Below are 23,334 nucleotides of genomic sequence, written 5' to 3'. Positions count from 1 at the left end.
CTCCCCGGGCCACCGCTCTTCATCTTCTTTACAAGAATCTAAAACATCAAATAAAATGGCATTTCCGTTTCATCCCAGGGAAGCAGTGTCCCTGAAGCCCAAATGCACGGCGCAGAGGAGCTCCCCCCATGCCCTGCTCCTCTCCAACCGGGAAGGCAAATTCAGGCCAAACAGAGCATCATCCGGCAAAAGGTGGGCCGGCTGTTCAAGCCTTTCCCTGGCTGATTTCTGGTCCCCTTTTCCTGGTCATTAACTGAAGGCTCGCAGGTGTGGTCGCTCTAGATCCTCACAACAGCACTGTGAGCAGGGTGCTATTGTTCCATTTCTCAGATGAGGAAAGCCAAATGGAGATTGTAAGTCGGCTGGGGTCTGCTAGGACCTGTGTTTGCACTTTAAACCCCAATGCCACCCTTGGGCAATCTTCTCCACCCTCACCCCATCATTTTGGGGCTCCCAAGAAAAATGTTTGTACACTAGGAAAGTCCATTTTTTATATCTGTATTGTTTTTATTTAAAGCATAAAAGTTAAGACATTGACACATACATTTGTACACAGAAAGGAAAAAAAATATATCTCAGGAATAAAAGTAGGGAGTTGTCACAATCTCATTCATTGCCACTATTGCTAGGAACGTTTGGGGCCAGAAAAGAATCGGGCAAACAGCACTGAGGCTGGGGGTCCCAGTCACAAAGCCCAGACCAGCCCCGACTTGATTGGATTAGAGCAGTCGGTCAGGAGGGATCACAAGTGCCTCCTTCCCTCCTCCCACTCCCTTCCTGCCCCCAGGCTCTGCAAGACTGGCCTTAGTTTTGCTTCTGGAGCCAGGGGGCAAAGAGGGTCCAGCTGTCTTCCAGATAAACCCTGGAAGGCTAGACCCTGCCTAGAGCCCTGCCAAGTTTTCGGGGAGAACAGCTGGAAGTTCAGTTCTTCCCAAGTCCATGCTCTATTGCAAGGGGTAGTGGGGAGAGAAGCAAGGACAGAGCGCAAAGGGACCACAGCAGAAGCGGGGTTTGTCGGCTCAATGGGCCCAAAGGCCCAAAGCCTCAGGATTGGGAAGAGAATGGATGCCTGACTCCCCTCTTCCCCCCCCCCCACCCACCAGTCTGGAGCAAAGCCCCCAAAGGGCCTTCAAGCATCTCAGTCCCAGAGGATGGGGGGAACCCCAAGCTCACCAGCCTTGGGGGGAAGGAAATGACTAGTAAGGCACTTGTTGCTTAAAGGCGGGGATTCCAGTTCCCTTCCCAGGGCAGGGGTAGCCGCAACCTGGCAGGGGGCAGAGATGGAGCTGCTCTCCAATCTGGGCAATGAGTTAGTGTCCTGAACCCAGCCTGGCTGCCCTCCTGCCACAGGTTCTCTGAAGTCACAAATACACTGATTTTTCTCAGCTGATAGGAAGTGGCAAAGGGGGGAATCCCCTTAGTCCTTTCCACACTGTAAAAATTGTGGGCCCACTGAGCATCTTCCTGATGGCCATCTGTACAAGGCAGCATCGTGCTGGCATGGTGCCAGCATCCCCCTCTGCCCTGCCCTGGATTCTCTCTCTGAGCCACAGAAATTTAAAAGCCCAGCCAGGGGTGATTTATCACAAACAAGGGGACCCCCACAACCAAACCCCACCACTTGAAGACAGGAACTCCACCAAATTACTACCAACACAAAAGACAAGACAGACCCGGGCTAACTTTTGTGTTTTGGGGTGTGTGTATGTGTGTGTATAAAAAACTGACCCTCCAGGAGGGAAAGCTGGCTGCTGAGAAACATGGGATGAGTGACAGGCGAGACCCATCTCTGTCTCTTAGCTGGAACCGTTAAGTAAGCAAGGTACCCCAGAAAGTGCGTCTCGGGAGGAGGCGGCAAGACCAGTGAAAGAAAAGGGCTGGCAAAGATGGGGCTAATTTCCCTGGAATGCTCCTCGGGCAGCACCAGCTGCTGTGTTTCGGAAGGTCCTGCTGGCGAAGATGCCCTGGGAGAACTCCTCCTGGGCCTGCTGGAAGCTGGCGCCCGTGCGTCGGTACAGGGAGTGCACCTGAGGGAAAGCAAGCCAGAGAACCAGAGCAGATGGTGAGAGCTCTTTGGACCGCATCTCTGCCAACTCTGCTCCTTCACCTCCTGAGGAGCCTATGGACGTGAGTCTCCCTTTTAATTGGGGATGTGAAGAGTAGAGGAATAAACAAAGGCTTGTTTTGCCAGACTCCTCCCTTCCTCCTCCTCCTCCTTTTGCTCCTCCCCATCCTGCTGCTGCTCCTCCTCCTCTGCATTTTTTCCCTCTCATCTGTGTACACAAGCCTTACCCGCTTCAGCAGGAAGAGGGAGAGGACAGCACAGAGGGTGAAGAAGCCAGCCACCACCATCATGATGACTGACACGGCGATGGGCGAGTCAGCCTTCACTGTGGACACAGCAGTGATCCAGCCACTGAAAAGAGGAAGGGGCAGTGAGCTGCTGAGAACTCGGGAGAGAAGCCCCGCAGGGCCCGCCTCATCCCAAGGCCCAAAGCTGTTCCAAAAAAGCAGGCGTCATCAGACTGGCCCCGACCAACGTGGAGCAAGGAGCCAGGTGTTTTGAGCATTGTTCAAGCAGAAGGGAATTGTTTCCCAGCTACCCATCTTGTCCTTCCTTGGCAAAGGGCCTCTCCTTGCTCTGGGACCTCCCATGATGGATTTGAGTCCATGGAACTTATCCATGCTACCAGAGACAGATGTCTACAATCTCACTTGGGGATTCTTAACCTTGGCCTGTAGAGATTTCTGGGATTCCCTGAATGTTTTTAAAAACCCAATCTGATGGCTGTGTTTGAATAGAATTGGTTTCCTTTGTAATCCCTTGCATTTCGCTACATTTAAGCAATCTATTCTGAGCAGGGAAGCACAGGGTGGGTGATGCTGTGACCCAAGATTCTGCCTGGAAAGCCTCAGACTCCCCACTGTCCTGAAAAGGCCCTTCTGGTGGGAAGCTATCTTCCTTGAGCCTGGGAGGAACAAGCTTCTTCATAAGGCCCCCTGCTGGAGATGCGGCCTGCAGTCTTCAGGGTCAGCCTGAAATCCTGCCTCATCACTCTGCCCTGCCTTGGCCACACATGCCCAAGCAGTGGCGCTGGCCGGCTGTTCTTCTCCCTCCCAAATTCTGGCATTTGCCCTGACTGACCTCCATGCCCCAAAACTCTCCCTCCCCATCTCAGCCTCTGGCTTCCTGGGTTTCCTTCAAATCTCAGCAAAAACCCACCTTCTCCCTTAGCAGCTTGGCACAGTGCTGGGCACCTCGTGTTTAATAAATCTTAGTTAACTGAAAACAAATTCACCTTCTATAAGAATCCTCTGCCAGTCCCTCTAAAGCTAGGAGTGCCTTCTGTCTGAGACTGCTTTCCATTTCTACAGCAAAGACGCAGAATGAAAGGACATTCACATAGGTTACATGTAACATATCTCTTAGGCAGGCAGAGTTGGTTGCATGTGTCTCTCCTTCAGAATGAGCTCCCTGTGGGCACTATCCTTGCTTTTCTTTCTATTTCCAGCATTTGGCCCAGTGTCCGACGCACAATAAGCACTCAAATGCTTGTCGGTTCAATCCAAATGAGCAAAGAAGCAACCCTGCCCGCCACGATCACTGCCAAGGAGCTGTGGAGGTTAAGGATGGGCCTGCCATCACATCACAGGCTGCAGCTGCTGTGGCCCTAAATTAGAGAAGCCTCCATTTGCCCTTCCCATTATCCTTGGGGCATGAGGAGCAAAAAGGTGACTGAGGTCTGAGGGGCTAGAAGATATTTTTAACATCACAGAATCACTAAGCTGGGAAGAACCAGCCCTAGAGACAGGCCCAGAGAAGAGAGAGCAACACCAAAGGCAGGGTCAACCAGTGACTGGGCTTCCAGTGAACCCAGCATTCCTGCAGGGGCTACAATCACTGTTCCCCCTCTGCCTCCTCCCAGGGATTCTACTAAGGTACTGAGTACCCATGGAGGCCTCTAATCAGAAAGAGTTTTAAAGAACTACAGTGAGAAGCAGCAAAGTGGACCAGGGAAAGAACCACAGAGAGAGATGGAGGAGGACCAAGAGAAGGGGGGGAGAGAGGAGGGGAAAAAGGAAAGAAGGGGGAGAGACAGGAAACGAGGGAGATAGAGGAAAGAGAAAAAGAGGGAAGGGGAGAAGGAATGAGGGGTGAAGAACACTCTCCTATTAGCTCAGGATTTGCTGCTGAAGGGAGGGTAGAACAGACCCATTCAGTCCAGGTTCTGCCTGAGCAGAGTGGCAGGCCTGACTTTTTTGTTGGAAATTTCTTGTGAGCACTGAGGCAGAAAGAAAGCATCAATTCGGATCTTTTCTCAGGGTCTGTGGACATGTGGGAATGCCAAAGACCAAACCTCCTTGAGTTTGGGGCCCCAGAGTCCTCCATTCACAGGAACCAGGGGAAGGAGAAGGCAGCATCTAGGCTTGCCCAGCCCTTTCTAAAGTCCCTAGTCCTGCCTGTGAGAAGGGACTGGGACTTATGACCCAAAGTAAAGGACCAGCTCTGTTCCAGACGGAGGCTTTCTTAGTCTCAAAAAAAAACAAACAAACAAACAAACAAAAAACAAACCAGTGACAGGAGGCAGGCTGGAAGTCTGCTAGCTTTGGGTAGGGGAGCCAGGAACCACAGCACAGAGAGAGCTATGAAGGAATAGGCAGACAAGGGTGGGAGCAGCCCAGCCTCACCTGTTTCCCCAGCCCGGGAGGCCCACGAGCTGTATGACGTAGATGGCGATTTGGCAGAAGAACACAAAGAAGAACACGAAGAAGCTGAAGGAGTTGTCAGACCTGTGGAGAGGAGAGAGATGGTATCACGGCTTCCTCGGCACCAAAGTGAGCCGAGACAAGGCCAAGCCCAAGGGGATGAAGCCCCACTCCATCAGCTCTGGCTCAAAGCAGCCCAATGGGCCTGCCAGGCCCCGACCCCCCCATGCCCCAGCCCTGGCCCCCACTTGCCTGAAGGCCTTGTAGATGGGTCGGTACCAACAGATGAAGGCACAGGGGGTGAAGAGCACAAACCACAGGATGGAGAGGCCAAAGTCAACCCCCCTATAATCGTGAGCATAGAACGAGGCCAGGCAGGCAAGAAGATTCAGGAGCAAAGTCACTGAATGCACTGGGGAAGGAGGCAAGAAAGATTATACCAGGGTTGCCAGGTGAGGGGTCAGACCAGCCCACGCACCCAGGGAAGAAACTGGGCTCCAGGATTGGGGAAATCAAGCCGGCAGACGGGGTGAGCGAGTGACAGGACCACTTTTTAGTAACCTGGCAAAGACTACAATTCAGTGAGTTGATCACTGAGTCCTGACTAGGTACCTAATAGGTGCAAGGAACAGTGCTGGCTCTGAAAGCAGGGAGACAACAGCAGGACAGTTCCTCCCCTCAAAGAGCTTGGAACCCTGCCAGAAGAGACAAGGTGTCTAGATGGAGTCTTATGCAGAGACCCAGGATGATCCAGGAGGGAGCGGCCCTGGAGGAAATGAGGGGTCCTTCAAGACAGAGGTGAGGAGGGATTGATTCAAAGTCTGGAGAAAAGCCTGTTCTGAAGGCGGGAGATGGACTGTCACAGGCGAGCAGCAGCACGCAGGCCAGTGTGGCTGGACCAGAGCATGAGAAATAAGATAGCAAAGGGAGGCTCCGGGCCAGGCCGAGAACTGATCTCAATGCCAGGGGAAGCTGCATTTGTTGCTGGGAGAAACAGGAAGTCCCAAGAGTTTACTGAGCAGGGAAAGGGCACAGTCAGACTGGCACCCAGGCAGCTGTATGAAGGATGGCTCGGAGGGGAAGCAGGGAGAGCAGGGAAGAGACAATGGCCACAGGCTGGGTGAGAGGGGGACAGAAGCCTGGGTGGGACAGGTGGGGCAAGGCAGACACAGAAGGCAAAGGAGAAATCCAGAGGTGAACCTTGGCAAGCTGTGAAGCAGGGGAGGGACAGAGCATGAGATCCTCAATCGAAATAGGGAGATGAAGAAGAGGGGTGAGTTTGGGGAAAAAGATTATGATTTCAGGGTTGGAGATGTCCACAAGACATCCAAGCTGCAATGGCCGCAGGCAGCTAACAATACAGGATTAGAGGGAGAGACAGAGGGAGAGGAAGGAGAGGAAGGGGGAAGAGGGGACAGACGGACAGATACTAGGCACAGAGATGATGAAGTCACTTAGATAGATCCAGGAGAAATCTGGTGGGGCTGACCCAGTCAGAAGACATGTCATAGATGGTGAACTATGGAAGGAGACGGAGGAAAAGCAGGGGAGAAAAGTGTCCCAGAAGCCTGGGGAGGACAGAGCATCCAGGGAAAGCAGGTCTTTCCACAGCTACCAAGGGCTGCAGAGAAGTCAAGAACAAGGGCTGAGAAAAGGCCAAAATCCTGGGCTATTTGCTTTGGGAGAATGTGGCTAGAGATTAGCGGCCAGAGTATCCCAGGGAGACTCAGCATGGAGGGGAGATCCAGGAGATCCTGGGCGACAGTGGCAGCAGCAAAGGAGAGTGAGGGGGGATGCCAGAAGGGACAATGCCGAGGAGACAGGAGGAGAGGGGGCCAAGATCATGGCTGGGGGCAGGGCTGTTCTGGCAAGGAAAACGGCCCCCTCTTCCCTGGCTCCCTGTGTGCTCAGGCCTCTACTGTTTTCCCCCAGCACCATGGGCCCTTCTGCCATGTCTCTGCCCATCTCTACCTCCCACACACACCTGCACGGTCTCTCCTCTGGGTCTCACATGCTGCCCCACAGCAGCCTGACTCCATGGAACCCAAGGCCCTCCGGGACACCCTGGTGAAACCTGCAAAGAAGGCTGGCAGCCCCCGTCCAATGCCAGCACAGAAGGGCCTTGCTCACCTCCTGACACATCCCATGAGTGGCCTCCAGTCTCTGTTCCAGACTCATCTGGAGCCCTGTCCTGTGCCCAGCAAGGGTAGCATTCTGTCATCAACCTGCACTGCTTCCTCAGCACTGTACTCTACACACAGTAGGCACTTAGCAAAAGACTTACTAAACGTCTGAATCATGGGGAGAAAGAAGGCATCTAGCTGCATTTGGCAAATGGGTGTCAGTTCTCTCCATCCTGATTCTTCATGAACTCATGAGACTGGGCACTTAAAGGGAGCATCATCCCATAAGAGGTAAAAGGCCAAGCCATCTGCAACTTCCAAAGCAAATTGCCAAGAGAGCTACAGACTCCCCAGAGGAAGGGAGGGCTAGATGCCATGTCTAGTCCCTCATCTGGAGGCACAGGATCGGCCCGGGAAGACTCTGCACTTAGGGCTACGTCCTGAGTCACAAAAAGCCAAGTGGTTCCCATGATGCTATGTTAGGACTAGTGGGAGTTCTTAGCTGTCCTAGGTCATTTTCTACTTTAGTGACAGGGAAAAGAGGGTGAGGGGAAAGCTGAGGGATGTCAGTCACAAGGCATCTCAATGACCAAAAAGCTTCCTCCTCTCTGCTCCCCCCAAACAGAGCAAGTGCAAACTTCAGCGGAACTCTTTGAGCCTGGCTCCAGGCTAAGCCCCGGCAATTTGATGTGGTTCAGACCGGGGGCTGCCATCTGTGGCCAAAGGGTAAGCAAGGAATCCCTGGGGTTCATTCACCTGTAGACACCCAGATCCTCCCAAGCTCAGGCCCTGCTGGGCCTCCACACATACTCACACATCCAGAGGTAATACAGCATTTTACATGTTCGCTGGTAATCAGCTGGGATCTCTGCAGAGAAATCCTGGTAGAAGCAGGGCTTGATGGGGCAGCCGGCGGGCAGTGGGGGCCAGTTGTTCGGCCTCACTGTGAGAAAAGGAAGAAGGTGGGGGAGGCTCTTAAAGGAGAACTGAGGCACTGCTCTGCCTGGGCCGGAAGAACAGGAGAACCCAGGGGCCCAGCATTCAGGATGCACTAAATAGCCAACAACCAAGTGGGCGGCCACAAGCACCTCCGATCTCAAAAGTGGTGTTAGGGAAGGGAAGGACTCAGAGATCACGTTTTAGAAACTGTCTCCAAATAACCTGTCAGGCACAAAAGGGTTCTGCAAAGCTTAACATTCTACACAAGCATGATTACTGTCATCCATCAGCCTCAAAACCTCTTGTCCAGGACATAGAGTCATGACCAGAAAGTGCAGGGAGGCAGTTCCTGTCTCGGTCACCTGTGAGGGAGCCAGAAGCACAGAGCAGGGGATCTGGAGAGCATCCATACCCCTTCACCTCCATGTTCTTGGCCTTTTACCCAGAATGCACCCCAGGATGCCGCTAGGGTGTTTAGTTTTTTAATCTAAACAATGGACAAAAGCCCTTCTTCCTGAACCCCTGAATAAAGACAGAGTCCCCCTTGGATAGATGTTAACAGCCTCCCTCCACTCCCCTCCCTGCCCAAGGTCACACTGCTCAGGTCGAGTCTGCTGTCTCTCAAGTTGCCCAGGAGACATTTTTTTTTGGGGGGGCAGAGGCAACTGGGGTTAAGTGACTTTCCCAGGATCACACATCCAGGAAGTGTCTGAGGCCACATTTGAACTCAGGACCTCCTGACTTCAGGGCTGGTGCTCTATCCATTGCGCCACCACCTAGCTGCCCCTCACCCAGGAGACATTTTAGGGAAGGAGGGCAGGCAGGAGGCCCGAGAGGGCTGCAGCAGTCCCCCAGAGCAGCGGCCTCACCGTGCAGGTTGGCTGCGGCATTCTGCAGCTCGCGCTCCTTCCTGTCCAGCTCGGCAGCCTTCCTCTCCAGCTCCTCCTGCTGCTGCAACAGTCCAGCCTGGCCGGCAGAGGCCAGTGCCTACAAGAAGCAGATGCCCGGGGGCTGATCAGGAGGTCAGAGGGAGCCTCTTTGGCCACCCAAAGACAGCTCTACATTGGGTATCAGCCCTGGTATCAGGTCCCCAAGGACTTTGATCTCCAGATCAGAGAGATTTTCCCAGGCCTGCTTCCTGCCTTTCACTATTCCACCCCCCCCCAACTATTTACACCCACAACTGCAGAACACAGGTGACAAATTTTTGCCAGATGACCAAAGATTAAAGCAATTCATTAAGGAGCAGCACAGGCTCAAGAGGATGGTGTTATACAGCCTGAGGGGGACGTGTAGATCCCAACCAGATACTTTGGAAGCTGATTGTATGCAGCTGAACACCAGGGCTTCCTGGGCTCTCCTCCCAAGTACCAGATGTGGAGGTCTGAGGACAGACACAATTCCCAAACTGCCCCTGATTTATCTCGGTTCTGTTTAGCTGCAGGGATTCTGGGAGTCAAAGATCTGCCTCCTCTGCACACTGGGCAGGAAGTCAGGGATGCTGCGGTCAGGGTCTAATACCCAGGTCTGTAGGCAGGGATGGTGAAAGGGAAGAAGAGACAAGTTGACCTCCCAGCCTTTGAATCTCATGAATATACCCTGCTCAACACATGGCCACAGATCTGGTCTCAATCAACTAGGATATCCCCAATGGCCGAAGGCACAGAACCACACTGTCCTTTTCCTTTTTGGAAAGGGTTAGAAGTTTGCCCCTCCGGGTCCAATGGTTATTTAAGCCAGGCCTTCCTAAAAAAGGAATCCATGTTCTAGTCCATCCCCAGTCCCACAGAAGATCTTGAAAAGAGAGGATACCACACGTGGTAGGTCTCTGGCTGCTGTGGGAATGCTACAGTTATCACCCAGGAGTCCGGGACAGAGGCCTGGGGGAGAGTCAGCAGAGCCAAGCCTGCTGTGATGCCAGCTTTTGAGCCTGCAGCTCAGTGTGAAGAAGCAGGCCCTTACTCAGGGCTGTTAAGCAGTGAGGGCCCTGCCCCAAGGCCGAGGGATGCACTTCTCACCAATGAGAGCTCTGCCTTTGTGCAGGACTTGGTTTCCAAGGACCTACTACCTAGGGTCCTAGGAGCTGGCAGGGTCTTATACTTTCCAGATGATGCATGGAGGCCAGAAGGGGTCAGAATTCAAATCAAAGACCTGGGATTTCACACCCAAAATTCTTCCTTCTCTACCCCCCCCTACCCTTGGGTCTCCCACAGAGCTAAATAAAAGTAGTCACTGGGAGCCAAGGAGGGTTCACCAGGCCAGCAATCAGGAACAGAAGAGGCTCAGCTCCTTTATTAGGTACATGAGGAAATGTTCCCTGGACAGGGGAGGGAGGGACTCAGAGCTTTTTTTTTTTTTTTTTTTTTTTGGGGGGGGGGCAATTGGGGTTAAGTGACTTACCCAGGGTCACACAGCCAGGAAGTGTTAAGTGTGAGAGATCACATTTGAACTCAGGTCCTCCTGACTTCAGGGCTGATGCTCTATCCACTGCGCCACCTAGTTGCCCCAACCCAGAGCTTTCTACTGTACAATGCTGAGAACCGGGTTCTGGGGAAAATGGAACTGCTGGGGGACCTGGCTTGGCTCTGGCCTGATGCGAAAGTGGGGCCCCCCCAAGCATGCCCATCTCAGCCTGGCTCTGGCTCGGGGGCTGGAGGAGAATGCCCGCTCTCTCCCATCTACACTTATTGCCTACCTGATGAAGCTTTTGCTTGGGGTTGCCCTTCAGAGCATTCTCTCTTCCTGGAAGCATCTGACTCTCTATGAACCCTGGCTACCAGGGACCCGGTAATTGGGTACTTGTTGGCCTGTCTGTGCAGGAGCTGCAACATACAACTACACTGTGTCTGACTCTACCACTCAGTGACTCTCTGTTGCCTTGGAGAGCAAGAAGGATGGAAGAGAAACTGGGTGCTCTACTGGGAGACGGGCCTAAACCCTGATATTTCACTGTACGTATGTCCAAAGTCTCGCCTTCCCTGGCCCTAGAATTTCCACTTGGGTAAGCAAAGATAAACCCCTAACCAAAAGGACCAAGCTGACTGCCTCCAGGGAGAGCTCGGGATAATCTGGGGATCCCATGGGGCGGTCTTCCCCAATGGAATGGAATTAGGAAAACCTGAGGTCATGCCCCTCGGCATGGCAAGGCAAGCCTACATCAGGCCCTGAGGGTGCTCTCCACCCCTCCCTGTCCTGTCCCAGGCAGGGCTTCCAAGGGGAGAGCATTCAAAACAGTACCTGGGGGGTTGGTTCCACTGAGGGCTGGAGGACTGCAGGCTGGGAGGGCCCCGTGGCCTGGGTGGCTGGGACTGTCGTGGCTGCATGAGTCTAAGGGAAGAGATAACATAAAACTGATTTCAAGAAAGGGACAACTCCAGATCACAGGGAATTTTCCTACAGAGCAGAGACAGAAGCCAATGGGTACTAGGATTTCTGGAAGGGACAAACAGCAGCAGACACATGTATGAGGCTCTGATGGGAAGAACCATGATTTGGAACAGACTAAGCCATCTCCTGGACAGGGGATCTCAGCTCTCAAGCCATAGGCTGTCCCCAGTTTCTTGTCCAGAACACATAAGGGCAACACTAGGTCAGATTTATTGTTCCTTTGATTCTTTATCCTTCTTACTTTGGAGAAGGCAATTTCAATGGCTTGAACCATCTTGTGATGGAAAAAGCCCTATCAATCCTTACTGAGAGTCTACCAGAACCTCCAAGAAGACTTACACATTACTTAAAAATTGTTTCTTTGAGAGCACAGATGTCCTCAGAGCTCCCTCCTTCTCTTTATCCCACTACCCTAAAACAGAGGGTACAGAGGCTCCAGAGGGAACCATAAAGTATGTGGAGAGAGGCACCAACCTGAAGGGGGAGAAGGAAGTCAGGGCACACTCACCAGCCGGGAATTCTCTGAGAAAGGGTTGAATTCAGCCAGGCCACCCTGAGGAGGATTGGTCAGCTGGGTCACAGACGGATCCTAGGGAAAAGAAGATCCATGAAGTCCAGTAGCAAGGGAAAAGAGTGGAAGTCTGAAGACCTCTGTTAATGACAAGATGTCTTCTCATTTGGAAGCCCTGAGCCTCCAAGGAGGCGCACATGACCCCCTAGCACAGGCACTGCCGCTGACCAGAGTCTGATGGTTCTATCTAATCCCACTCCTGACACCATGAAATAAAATACTAGTTATTGAGAGGACCCTCTGCCCACCACAGGGAGGGAGCAATCATATGTTTTCACAGCTCTTTAGACAGGAAGAGCCTCTCCCTCGGATACTGGAAGAGGATTCCAGCTCTCTCTCCAGAACGTCTCACCGATGGCTCACTGGACATCTCCACTTAGATGTCCCACATCATAAACTCAACATGTCCAAAACAAACAAGATGCTCCTCCTAGCATAAGTTCATCACCTCTAAGCTCATGCCCTGGGCTAACTAGCCCTGACACCACCTCTCCAAGCCTGCTCTCTCCTCTGATTGGAAGGCAAACTCCTCCCAATGCCTTCCTCTATATACAAAAGATACTGTGCCCTCAGCTCACTCTGCATTGCATCTGACGCCCAGTCTGGTTTCAGCTCCAGAGAAAAAGACAGCACTGTGCCAAGCACCCCACCCTGACAGTTCCTATATCCTCTGGTGTTTTATATTGTAGGCTCCTCGAGAGCAGTACCATCTTTAATACTTAAACAGTGCCTGCCACATAGTAGACACTAAATGTTTACTGGACTACTGGATCCTTCCACATCAGTAACTTTTCTCTTTCCCTCAATTTCCACATCCAGTCATTTACAAAGTCTTGTTGATTTTACCTTCAAAACCTCTCACAATAAGGCTACTTCCCACCCTAGTCCAACTCCTCATCCCCTCTCACTCCATTAGCTTCTTTATATATTAGTGGTCTCCCCTTTCCATATACTCCACACAGCTATCAAAATGGTGACCCTAAAAACCCAAGTCTGATCACAGGGACTGTTCCAGAAGCTCCTTATGACCTCCTGGATAAAATACTAATGCTCTGTTTGGTAGTAAAAGCTCTTAATAATTTGGACCCATCCGACCCCTTTCTGAGCCCCAGCATACAGTCTATGGCCTGCTCAATAGCTCCCATAAATTATATTTTACCTCTAGACCTTATACCTTTCTTTGAACAATTTGTCTTCTGTATTTTGAATGTTCTCTCTTGCTACCTTTTGTCTAGTTTCAGTCGAGATTCTGCTCAAATGCCTCCTGAACTTCCCCCCCAATCTTACTATGGATATATTGTACATGTTTTACTTCAGTAAAATGTAAGCTTCTTGAAGGTAGATATTGGCTTTGTTCCTGGGTATCTACAGTGCCTGGTTCTGTGTCCAGCACACAATAAGTACTTAATATATGCTCTTTGAATTAAACTGAGCCTGAAAACCAGAGCTGAAGTCCCAGCCCTGTCATTGGGGGCAACTTAACTCTCTGAGTCTGTTTCTTCAGCAATAAAACGAAGATAATAAACAGTGTCTGACCTATTTTATAGGTCTGTTGTAAAGATCAAATAAGAGAAGCTCTGCTAAGGTGTAGGAACCTACTTCCCGGAATGGGATGCAGATCTTCCTGCTCTCCGATTCCTATCCCAATAAAAACCTGAAATCTGAATGAGATTGGATAACGATCAAGAAATTCAATGCTACAATGGATGCCTCCAAATCCTCAAGTGAACAGAAGCTTAGAGCCAGACCAAGAGATGCCAGAGTTCCAACTCATGAGAAGGAGATAGACAGGGAGCAAAGCAGTGAGGGAGAACTGCCCACAAGGAACAAGAACCCCTCTGAGGATCCTTAGGGCTTCGAAGGGGCTGTGTCTACCTACCCCAGATCCTCCCCATCATTAAAATCCCATTCTAGCCAAAAGTGAAGCTTCATCCTATCTTTACCCCATCAAATTCACACCACAAAGTTGGAAAGAGCGTGTTTTTTGACTTCAGAATTTAGCTCTATCACAGCCTGCCTCAGCAAAGGCCGAGCTCCTGAAGAATAAAACTCTCCTGTTTAAAAGGCTCCTGGGAGCACCAGACTCCCCCTCTTTTTCGTGGCCTAACTCTGGAAGGGACATTTGCTCTCTCCTTCTTCTTTTCTAGTTTCTCAGCTCCAGGGAGTAATGGGAACATTGAGGCAACTGGAGGGATCACAGCCTTAAAGCAAAATGGAGCTTTCTGAGGTGGAGTGCCAGGGCCCACACTCTGGGATTGCCTAGACTGTTGCTTCTCAATCCCTTGCTGTAATCCCATCATTTCTTTGGCTTTAAATGTGGCAGTCTTCTCATCCTATACAAAGGCCTCTGAGAAGAAGAGCACTTCATGTTCATGTCTCAATACAGGCCAACTGCCAGCTGGCAAAGAGCCTGGCCCAGCCAGACAAGATGGGGCAGGGAGGAGTGACCACTGTCAGCATCTACCCCTCAGGAACAAGCAAAAGCCCCACACCTGCTGGTGCCTGGCTTCACTCTAACTGCTGGTAGCTAGGACATGAAAAGACTCCCCAGAGCCCCAGGCCTGGAAACACCCTTTCTTAGAGGCTTCTTAGACATACAGGGGTGGGACTGGGGATGTCTCCATTTCAGTTTGATCAAGGGTCAGTTGACAACTCTAAAAACTATGGCCTCTTGGGAAAGAGCTATGGGACCTGTTCCACTTTCAGAGCCAGGATGAGCAATCTTGTTAAGGCCAGAAATCGGACACTCCCTGCCCCAGAACGAGTTATCTGAGTCTGTGGGGAGGTGGAGAGGAGGTGGGGCTAAGGAGCAGGCCGGGTTAGCAGTCACAGGTGCTAAAGTGCACTGACTGGGTCCGGACCTTTGGGTAATGAGTGACTCAAGCAGGCAGGCTTCCACTTTCTCTAGTTGACGCCATTAAGATGCTGAGATATGAGAGGGTTTCCACAGGACAGGTGTGGCTGAACGTTCTGGGGAGAGATCATCCCAGCACCAAGAGCCAACAATCTGGACCCGGTGGGGATACCTCTGGAGACAGCACGAGAAACTGGAATCTTAAGATCCCCTTCTGGAGCTGAAGGGATCCCGAAGTCATCCAGTCCAGCTTTTATCATTTTTCAGACAAGGAAACAGGCCCAAAGAGTGAAAACTCTTGCCCAAGTCATAGCACTAGGAAGTGGCAGGTCTGGCTGCTTCATGTTAGAGGGCCTGTCACCTTGTCATCACTTGGAGACTCAAAGCTTGTCCTTCCAAGGCTCTCTGTTAGGATCTAGAGACAACAGAACATTACAGTTCTCAGATGAATTCTGGGGACTGAGGGCCAGACGGCTTGTCTGTAATGGATCTCCCAGGACTCAACCTCCTTCTGGCCTAAACCATAAGTTAAAATAAAGGATTAAACTTCCTATCCCCAAGTGAGCGATTAACTTTTATTCACTAACTCAAAGGGAGTATTCCACAATATGGAGTTAATTCCACATTAGTGACTCAGGCCTCAGATACTTCCTAGCTGGGTGACCCTGGCCAAATCACTTCACCCTTTCTGCCTCATCTGTAAAATGAGCTGGAGGAGGAAATGGCGAAATATTCTAGAGTCTTTGCTGGAATCACAAAGAATTAGACAAGACTGAAAAAACGACCTAACACTCCTATTCAAACTATGTAAAATGGTGTCTCCTATTTTCTCTTGAACTCCGCTGAGAGCAGAGTTAACTCTAGAGACCCCGCTCATTATCAGGGACTTGGTGTAGCATGGATTCCTGGAAAAAGCACTATTTTGGGAGTCCAAAGATCTTGAATTGATAGTTAAAGGCTCCCTGATGATCATTCAGTTTAACTCCCTAACTGCACAGGTTTAGAGACGGATGCCAGTACATGAAGAGATGTGCTAATGTTACAGGGTCAGACAGGGTTAGAACTCTCTGATGACGTCCAGCACTCTGTCCATTCCTTTGTGCTGCTTCTGGGAGTCAGAAGACCTGAGTGAAAAGCTTAGCTTTGCCACCTCTGTGTGATTACTTCATGGCTATGAACCTTGGAAAATGAGGGAAATGAACCAAAGATCACCAAGGGCCCTCTTTTAGGGTCAAGTCTGGGGGGAGGGGGGAAAGAGGGCCTCAGGGATGGCTTCCATGTGGCTTTGCACTTGTGACTTGTTTCCAATGTGCTGCCCAAGTCCTTGTGCAGCTCCTGTGTTCTAAATTTTTCCTGGCCTTCTCCTTCTCTATAACCTACGTCCTAAGTGAGAACTGATATCAAGGTTGTGAACACAGCTGGTGCTCTACAAAGCTTGCTGAAGGAGTTAAAAGCATGGCGGGATCAATTCTTTCCTGCAAGGTAAGGGTTCTGGTTGATGGAAAAACATCATAATTTTGAAGCTTGTGAAATTTCAGGCCTTCCTGAGACACCCAACATGTCAAGTCATTGTAGAGCAAAATGAAGAGAAAGAAACAAAGGAAAATGACTTCAAACCTCAGCCCCAGAGGGTTGAGCTGGGCCAGAAGCCTGAGAGCGCCTGCAGGTTCATCAAAGGATCAAGGCTGCTTCTGTGGCCCTCTTCTCTGTGGTGAGCAGTACTACAGTACTAAAACGGCCTACAAAGAAAGTCAGAGCTCTTCCCAATGTGGCCCCAAGCTCCCTTTCTGTCCCAACAGACGCCCCTTCCTGAATCCTGTAAGATCCTAGGCAAGTTACTTGACCCTGATATGCCTTCAATTTCCTCCTCTGTAAAATGGGGATGAGGATCCAGGCAGTAGTGAGATTTGAATACACTAAAATTGCTGAGGCGCTAAGTACAGAAGCGACAGCTTTCATGCTCACATCAGACTACACACATTATCTACACTTTCCTGCCTCTAGACCCAGCACTGCTCGTCCTCAGCCTCCCCATTCTCTCAGTCATCCTCAAACACCCAGTTCAAATGTTCTCTTCCTCCTAGAGACCTTTCTTCATTCCCTCATCCGGAAGTCATTCTCTCTCCAATCTGTGTACCTTTCTCGGGACATTTACTTATAACAGTCTTTATTGTGCTGCAGTTGTCCTTGCAAATGATCTCCCTAGAAGATGAGAGGACAGGATCTTATGCCTAATACACACAAACACACCCATATTCAGTAAATGCTTCTTGAATTAGCAGAAAAAGTACTCAATGAACCACTGGCTCACCAAAATCTAAAATAACTTTTCTCAGGAAGGGTGACAATTCAACCTTGTTTATTCTAGCGAAATATTACTATTTGCCTGGTATAGGATTAACCACCTCCAAGATAAACCAGAGCCTGAGATCCATGGGCACTGCTATTTCCCAGCAAATATTTTCTATGTCCTCATTCTCATTTCCCAAACCAGGGAGATTCTGGGCTTGGTCTTTCCTTCACCTTATAGAAGATAATGAGGGAAGCATTCCCAGGATCCTGATGTTTGTGATAATCAGAGGACAGGACAAACATTACAGGTGTCAAGCTCTCCCTGGGACTAAACTTTTTCCACTCACAACTCCTTTTTGCTCAAGAAATTTTTACACAACCTTGAGTATATAGGCATATAAAATATACAAATCAAACATTTACTGATAATAATAATTCCACAGTCCTGCATTCAGTTATGAAACCTTATATAAGGTCACAAACTATAGTTTAAGTTGGGCTTGGGACAAGTTTTCTGCAAACTGGCCAAGCTTTCTAATTTCTCTGTATCACTCACCCCTCCTAAAACTCAAACCACCAGCAGCATCACTAGCAACACCAGGCCCAGCACCATTCGTCAAATTCTAGATCCAGGCTACCAAATGTGGCCTCTTAAGCTCCTCTGGGAAGATTAAGACACCTGGATGAAGGTATAGGGAATGTCAGCACCCCTGTTCACGTGGCCAAATCCTATTTCTTCCCTTCTCTCCCACAGTGGAGACATGTTTGAAATCTTCAGGAATAGCCACACTACAGAGATTATTTTTTAACTGCAAAGAGGCAATGTAGCAAGTAATATGTTATTTGGCAGCAGGCTGAGGCTGAAAACTTTACTTGGTTTGTCAGACCTCCATGTTTTCCACTCCCCCTCTCTGGAAGTTTTTCAGGATTGTTTAGCAGAAATTTCCCATTAGAATCCCAGAATTTACCTGGATGATCTCATTTTTCTTGAACCTTAAATGAAATCAAAGTTCATCATCCTATCAGGAAGCGCTGACCTTTTCTATATCATGGATTTCTTCTGCAGTCTAGTAAAGCCTACATATCTCTTCTTAGAATGCTCTGTATGTTTTGATTTTTTTTTTTTGTCTTTAATTAGAAATAGAAGGAAAGTCTAAATTTAATTTGGAAGTAGTAAAATTAAAGATGTAACTTTTTTCCCATCCAAATTCCTCAAATCCCTAAAAACTCTTCATAGATCCCCAAATTTGGAAGCTCTGCCCTATACCAGTCAGTCTCAGCCTGGTCAAAAGGCTGCTAAGCTGGGGAACAAGCCACACCTACTGCTCAATGCCTCATCCCCCTGCCCCAGACTCTGAGCCAACTGAAGACTTAATGATCACCTGGCAGGAGGAGTCCCAGAGACAGCCCGAGGCCAAGTCCTCTCCTCCCCAGAAAGTGCAGAGCAGACAAACTGTAATTTAAGGAGGGATCAGTGTGTGCCTGTGAAGTGAAACTCATTGCGGTGGTGAAAGTTATCACCTTACCTGCAGTTTCCCATTTTGTCCAAAGAAGACAAGTCTTCTGAACATACCCTGGACTGAGAACTATGCTAACTGTTCCTCTCCCTAGATATTTCCAATCATCACAATAATTCCTGAGTTCAAGTGGAGAGTCTCCTTATTTGGCTGAGAGAGTTTATAGTCCCTCTTCTCTCACTGCTTCCTTCCTTGAAGGATGTGTCACCACCCTGAGTAAATGAACAGGTACTCACACCCAAGCTTCCTGGGCCCTACACCCTACCAGGCAGAAAGGGCGCAGACCTTCCACCCAGCCAGAGAGCAGAGAGCCAGGAGACCAGCTCTGAGCAAGTGCCTGCCCTGCAGAGCTTCCTCTCTAACCCCCACCCGTGGAGCACCATGAATAGGTCTCCCTCTCCTCTGAACACAATGTAACCAGACAGATGCTGCTGCTTATGGGACCGGCTGCTTCCTTTCTTGCCCATACCCTGATGGGGCTGCCACTTCTCCTTACACTTCTATGACAAGGGATGGATGCCAGATTTCACTTGAATGCAGAAGCAGCCTCCAGAGTGGTTAGCATCATTTCTGGGATAGGAGAATACAAATATCATTAGAGATCCTGGAATAATGCCTCCAAAGCACTGCTAAGAAAAAGGAGCAGGCTTCAGGCTCTTCATCTTGTCCAGCTCCAAGGCTGAAAACAATCCTTGGCATCTTTGGACAGTTGGCTGTTCTGCTGGTCGAACATCCAGGAATCACTTGTTTCTAGACCCAACAGGACCAAAAAAAAAAAAAGTAAACTTTTGTCCTGCCCACCCTACTCTCCCACATATTCAGTGAAACCCAACTCAACTTTTACTCTTCTATTATAGTCTGATAATTACACTAAGAAGGAATAATGGGTGGAACATAATTTAAATCACCCATTTTACTGGCTCTTGGGTAGGAGACAAATGTCCTAGAAGATCTATCAGAAAATAACCTTATGCTGCAAGATACTGAATGTTTTGTGTACTGTGCATTTCTTAGTATTTCTTGGCAAAGATATTGGAGGGGTTTGCCATTTCCTTCTCCAGCTCATTTTACAGATGAGGAAACTGAGGCAATCAGAGGTTAAGAGATTTGCCCAGAATCACAAAGCTACTGAGTATCTAGGGCCAGATTTGAATTTGGATCTTCCTGACAGCAAGCTTGGTTCTATCCACTGCACCCTCTTGTGATTGTCACTTGGGAAGACCTGGAAACAGCTAATCTAGTCATGTCATGATATACATTTGAGTGTCCTCCCACTGGCTAGGTCTCCCATGGTCAGAAGCAGCAGCAAGGACTTTCATTCACATTCACATGTTAGAGTATATTTGTATCACATAATTACTTTGATATTTTTGGAAACTGAAAAGAGGGAAGGAAATACATAGGGCGTGCTGAGTTGCAGGAAGGATTCAGGACATCAGCAACAGTTCTACTGCCTTCCCTACTCTTACCCCCTTAAATCAGAAGGCCGCTTCATGTCCACTTAAAGGAGGAAAGTCCTGTGAACCAACACAATGAGTCCTGTAAAGTCTGCAGGAAACTTAAGACAAATGAACAATCAATCACCATAGGCTACATGGACAGATTAAGTCCTTAGCTACTGGTCCCAAAAGAAGCTGTCAACCCAGGTTCCAGGCCACAAAGATCCCTTTTGGACAAGCAGGCTCTCCTAGGGCTATAAGCAATTATTTGGATACTGGTTCAATCTTTCTTCCCATTCCATTCCACAGACACTTAATAAACACTTATTAAGTCCAAACACTGAGGTAGGCTTTGAGGACACCAAGTTTTGCCCTTCTGTGCTCAGTCAGTTCAAAAGAAGGTTCTAAACAGCAAAGAAAAGGAAGGTTTTAGTTGCTAATAATGAACAACCGTTATTCATACCTAAAATACTCTAGCAGAAGAGAAAATTCCAGCTCCCGAGGCTGTCCCCTTCGCCCCCATCCCGATCAGGCAGCCTCCAGGTAAGTTGTAGGTGTGAGCTTCAACACCATGTCAAATTCCTACAGTTCTGTCTCCTTATCCTGATTCTGGCCAAACTCCGCTCCAAATTGAGCAAATCTGCCTGGTGTGACCAGCTTAAATGGCCCAGGTCAGGCATTTTCAAAGAAGACGTTCCCCTTAGGAATACTTGATCCCTTCTGTGAAGCAAGTACATCTTCGGCTACCAAGTTAGGGCTGAGAGGGGTCATGTAGTCCACTGGTGAGGAAACTGGGTGCAAGAGAGTGGGGGTGGGGCAGGGTAATTTGCTTTAGGGCACACAGCTATTAAATAACAGTTTAAGATCAGAACAGAGGTCTTGGAATCCAGTGAGTAGCTCAAGAATCCCCCCAATGTCCCTGACAAGCCCTCTCCAGACACCAAAGGAAGACCTCCAATGACTGTTCAACGGGTCAGGCTTCCTCCTCTCCCCTTTCCTCCCTAATTCCACTTGGACAGTAACAACCGTAACCCCTTCCCACCTCTTAACTCCACGGGTACAAAATTCAGCAGAGAGAACACCACACATCTCTGCAGCTGGAAGCCTAGTTTCATGTCTGCTTATTCCCACTATTTCTGCCCTTCTCCTTTTCTCCAATTCCCAACATTTCCTCCGGACCAGATAAGACTAAAGGCGCTTCTCCAGAGCACTATTTAGATGCTAATGACCAGCTACAGTAGGACCAGGATGGGATCCGGGGTCTGGGAAGAAGGGTATTCTCGGAAGACAGAAGCCGAGCCTTTCTTTATCTATTCCTCTTCACAAGGTCCAAGGAGGAGGGGGGAAGGGCAATCCAAACTCACACTACGGGGCCCTGATTGGTTAGTTACCTTCCCCTTCCCTTTAGTAAACCTGGCCTCCCTCCCTTCCTTCCTCAGCCAAGTCCGCCGTCCTTACCCATTCCCCTGCAGGGCCTCTTCCTCTTACCACCACTTTTCCTATCTGCCCATTCCCCTCGCAACCGCGGTCACCGCGCTCCCTCCAAGTCCCGGAGAATCGCCTCCCCGCTCCCATCCCCCTCTGACCCCACCTCCCTGCCCATCAGAGCCTCCTTAAACTATCTTCACCAACTCCGGCTCCCGCTCTCTTCCACTCTCCCGCCTCTCCCCCGTTACAGCCACTTCTCCGGCCCTTCCCCCTCATTTACAACCACTCTGCCTGCCCCCTCCCTTTCATTGCAACCATTTTTCCTGCCTCTTCCTCTAATTTATAACAACTTAATTGTCCTTTTCCACTCATTTTCAACCACTTCCCTAGCCCCTTCCCTCTCATTCACAGTCCCAGCCCCCTCCCCTGGTTTACACTTTCCCTGCCCTTCCCCCGTTTACAAACACTTTTCCAGCCCCTTCCCCTTATTCACAACTCCTCAGTGACCCCACTTCATTTGCAGCCACTTTCCCTGCCCCGCCCCCTTGTTTACAAATACTACCCCTGCCCCGCCCCCAAATCCGGAACCCTTCCCGTCCCCCTCCCCAGACACTTTGGCTATCCCCCTCCCTCTTCCCCTCCCCAATCTCGTCTCCCCGCCGCCGTTCCACCTGTTGCTGGTCCCGCCCTCCGACCCCTGATTGGCCAGACCTCGGACTCGCGGTTCGCTCATTGGACGCGGAGTCCATCACTAGGGCGCCACGTCTCCCGGAGATGGGAGGCCCGGGCCGCAGCCCCCGAGCGGTACCTTCCCGGGACGGCGGCAACGCCTCATACCTGGAAAGGATTCACGTCCACCGGGTCCGCGAAGGGGTTGGTGTCGAAGGCAGACATGGTGGGCGGGGGGGGAAGGGGGGCGGGAGCCCACTAGCTCAGCAGGCGCTACCACCGCCCAGGCACTCAGACTCCGCCGCTCTCTCCGCGGAGACCCGCCACTTCCGGGAGGAAGTCACGCCTGCGCAGGCGCGAGCAGCAGCAAAGGGGGCGGGCTTTGTGGCCTCTCAGCGTTCGGCTGGGCCTTCCCTGCCCGGCGGGTGTTCCGCGCCTGCGCAGTGCCTCCTTTTCCCTCTCCCTTCCCCCCAGGTTTGGTGACTTCTCGGTAGCTCCTGACTGTATCCGGTTTTTAACTCCTTCCCTAGACATGTGACCTGCGAGCCTCGACTTTTCCATCTGTAAAATGGGGATGAGCACGTTTCCCGAGGGTCTGGGAAGGGTGGAATGCTTCTTTATTCCCTTGTTTTCAGCCCTCTTCCCAAAGCAGGTTAGGAACCATCCCTTCCTTTCCTGTGGGAGACTCGGAGGATTCTGGAAGCCCGGAGCTCAAATTCCGCTGTGGGCCCCGGGTCTCTGGGGGACCCTGCCCTTGTCCCCGCTTGGTTTCCTCGGCTGTCGGGAAGCGCAGCGCCCCCTCCCGGAGATTGTGAAGATCCCAGAGCCTCGCGCATCTGGAGGCTGTGGTCATTACATTGTGGGGGCAGAGCCATCCCCTTGTTACAGGAGCCTGGGACGCAGGGTGGGGGGCGTCCGCCCCCTTTCCTTCCGGGGACGTCTCCAGCCCGACCCGCGCGCCTCCCGTGGTGCGGGGACTGCGCACGAGCCGAGGCTGCAGAAGCAGCAGGGAGAAGGGGTCCCCAAACTCAGGTGGGGAAAATGGGCGGTTTTAAGATTGAGCAACTTCCATGTTTCTTGGGGGGGTGTATGGTGTGTGTTCGACTCCCTCGTGCATCAGCTTCTTTCACGCCGGCCGCCTCCGCACTGAGGCAGCTGCGCCCGGTACCTCCGCCCCAGGCCCCAATGGGGCCTGCACGAATTGTTGGCGGAGCCAGGAAAAAGTCCAGTCAGCAAATATTATTAAAATAATTATTACAAGTTTATTTTTATTATTATAAATGTTTAAAATGGTATTTGGTATTGGGGATACAAAGAAAAGCAATATCTCCCCCCAAAAGGAGGAAAAGTCCCACTCTCTGGGAGCCCCCGGCCTAATGGGGGAGACATCGTAGATACAACCGTGCTC

At 50.5% G+C, this 23,334-nt stretch overlaps 1 protein-coding gene across 1 annotated transcript; it reads right to left on the bottom strand.

The window, feature by feature from the left end:
• Positions 1-486: 486 nt before the first annotated feature.
• On the bottom strand, positions 487-22,279 carry SCAMP2 (secretory carrier membrane protein 2). Its single transcript, XM_074296960.1, has 9 exons — positions 22,095-22,279; positions 11,665-11,745; positions 11,007-11,096; positions 8,639-8,756; positions 7,645-7,773; positions 4,960-5,119; positions 4,690-4,791; positions 2,293-2,416; positions 487-2,027 (listed from the first exon to the last, which is right to left on the bottom strand). Exons 1-9 carry the CDS (start codon positions 22,149-22,151, stop codon positions 1,893-1,895), a joined length of 996 nt encoding a protein of 331 aa, XP_074153061.1. The 5' UTR covers positions 22,152-22,279; the 3' UTR covers positions 487-1,892.
• Between the last annotated feature and the right edge of the window lie 1,055 nt (positions 22,280-23,334).

The sequence above is a fragment of the Sminthopsis crassicaudata genome, chromosome 2 (genome assembly GCF_048593235.1).
Source record: "Sminthopsis crassicaudata isolate SCR6 chromosome 2, ASM4859323v1, whole genome shotgun sequence".
NCBI lineage: Eukaryota > Metazoa > Chordata > Mammalia > Dasyuromorphia > Dasyuridae > Sminthopsis > Sminthopsis crassicaudata.
The sequence above is the reverse complement of the archived record's forward strand: the minus strand, read 5'-3'. Positions and strand labels throughout refer to the sequence as shown.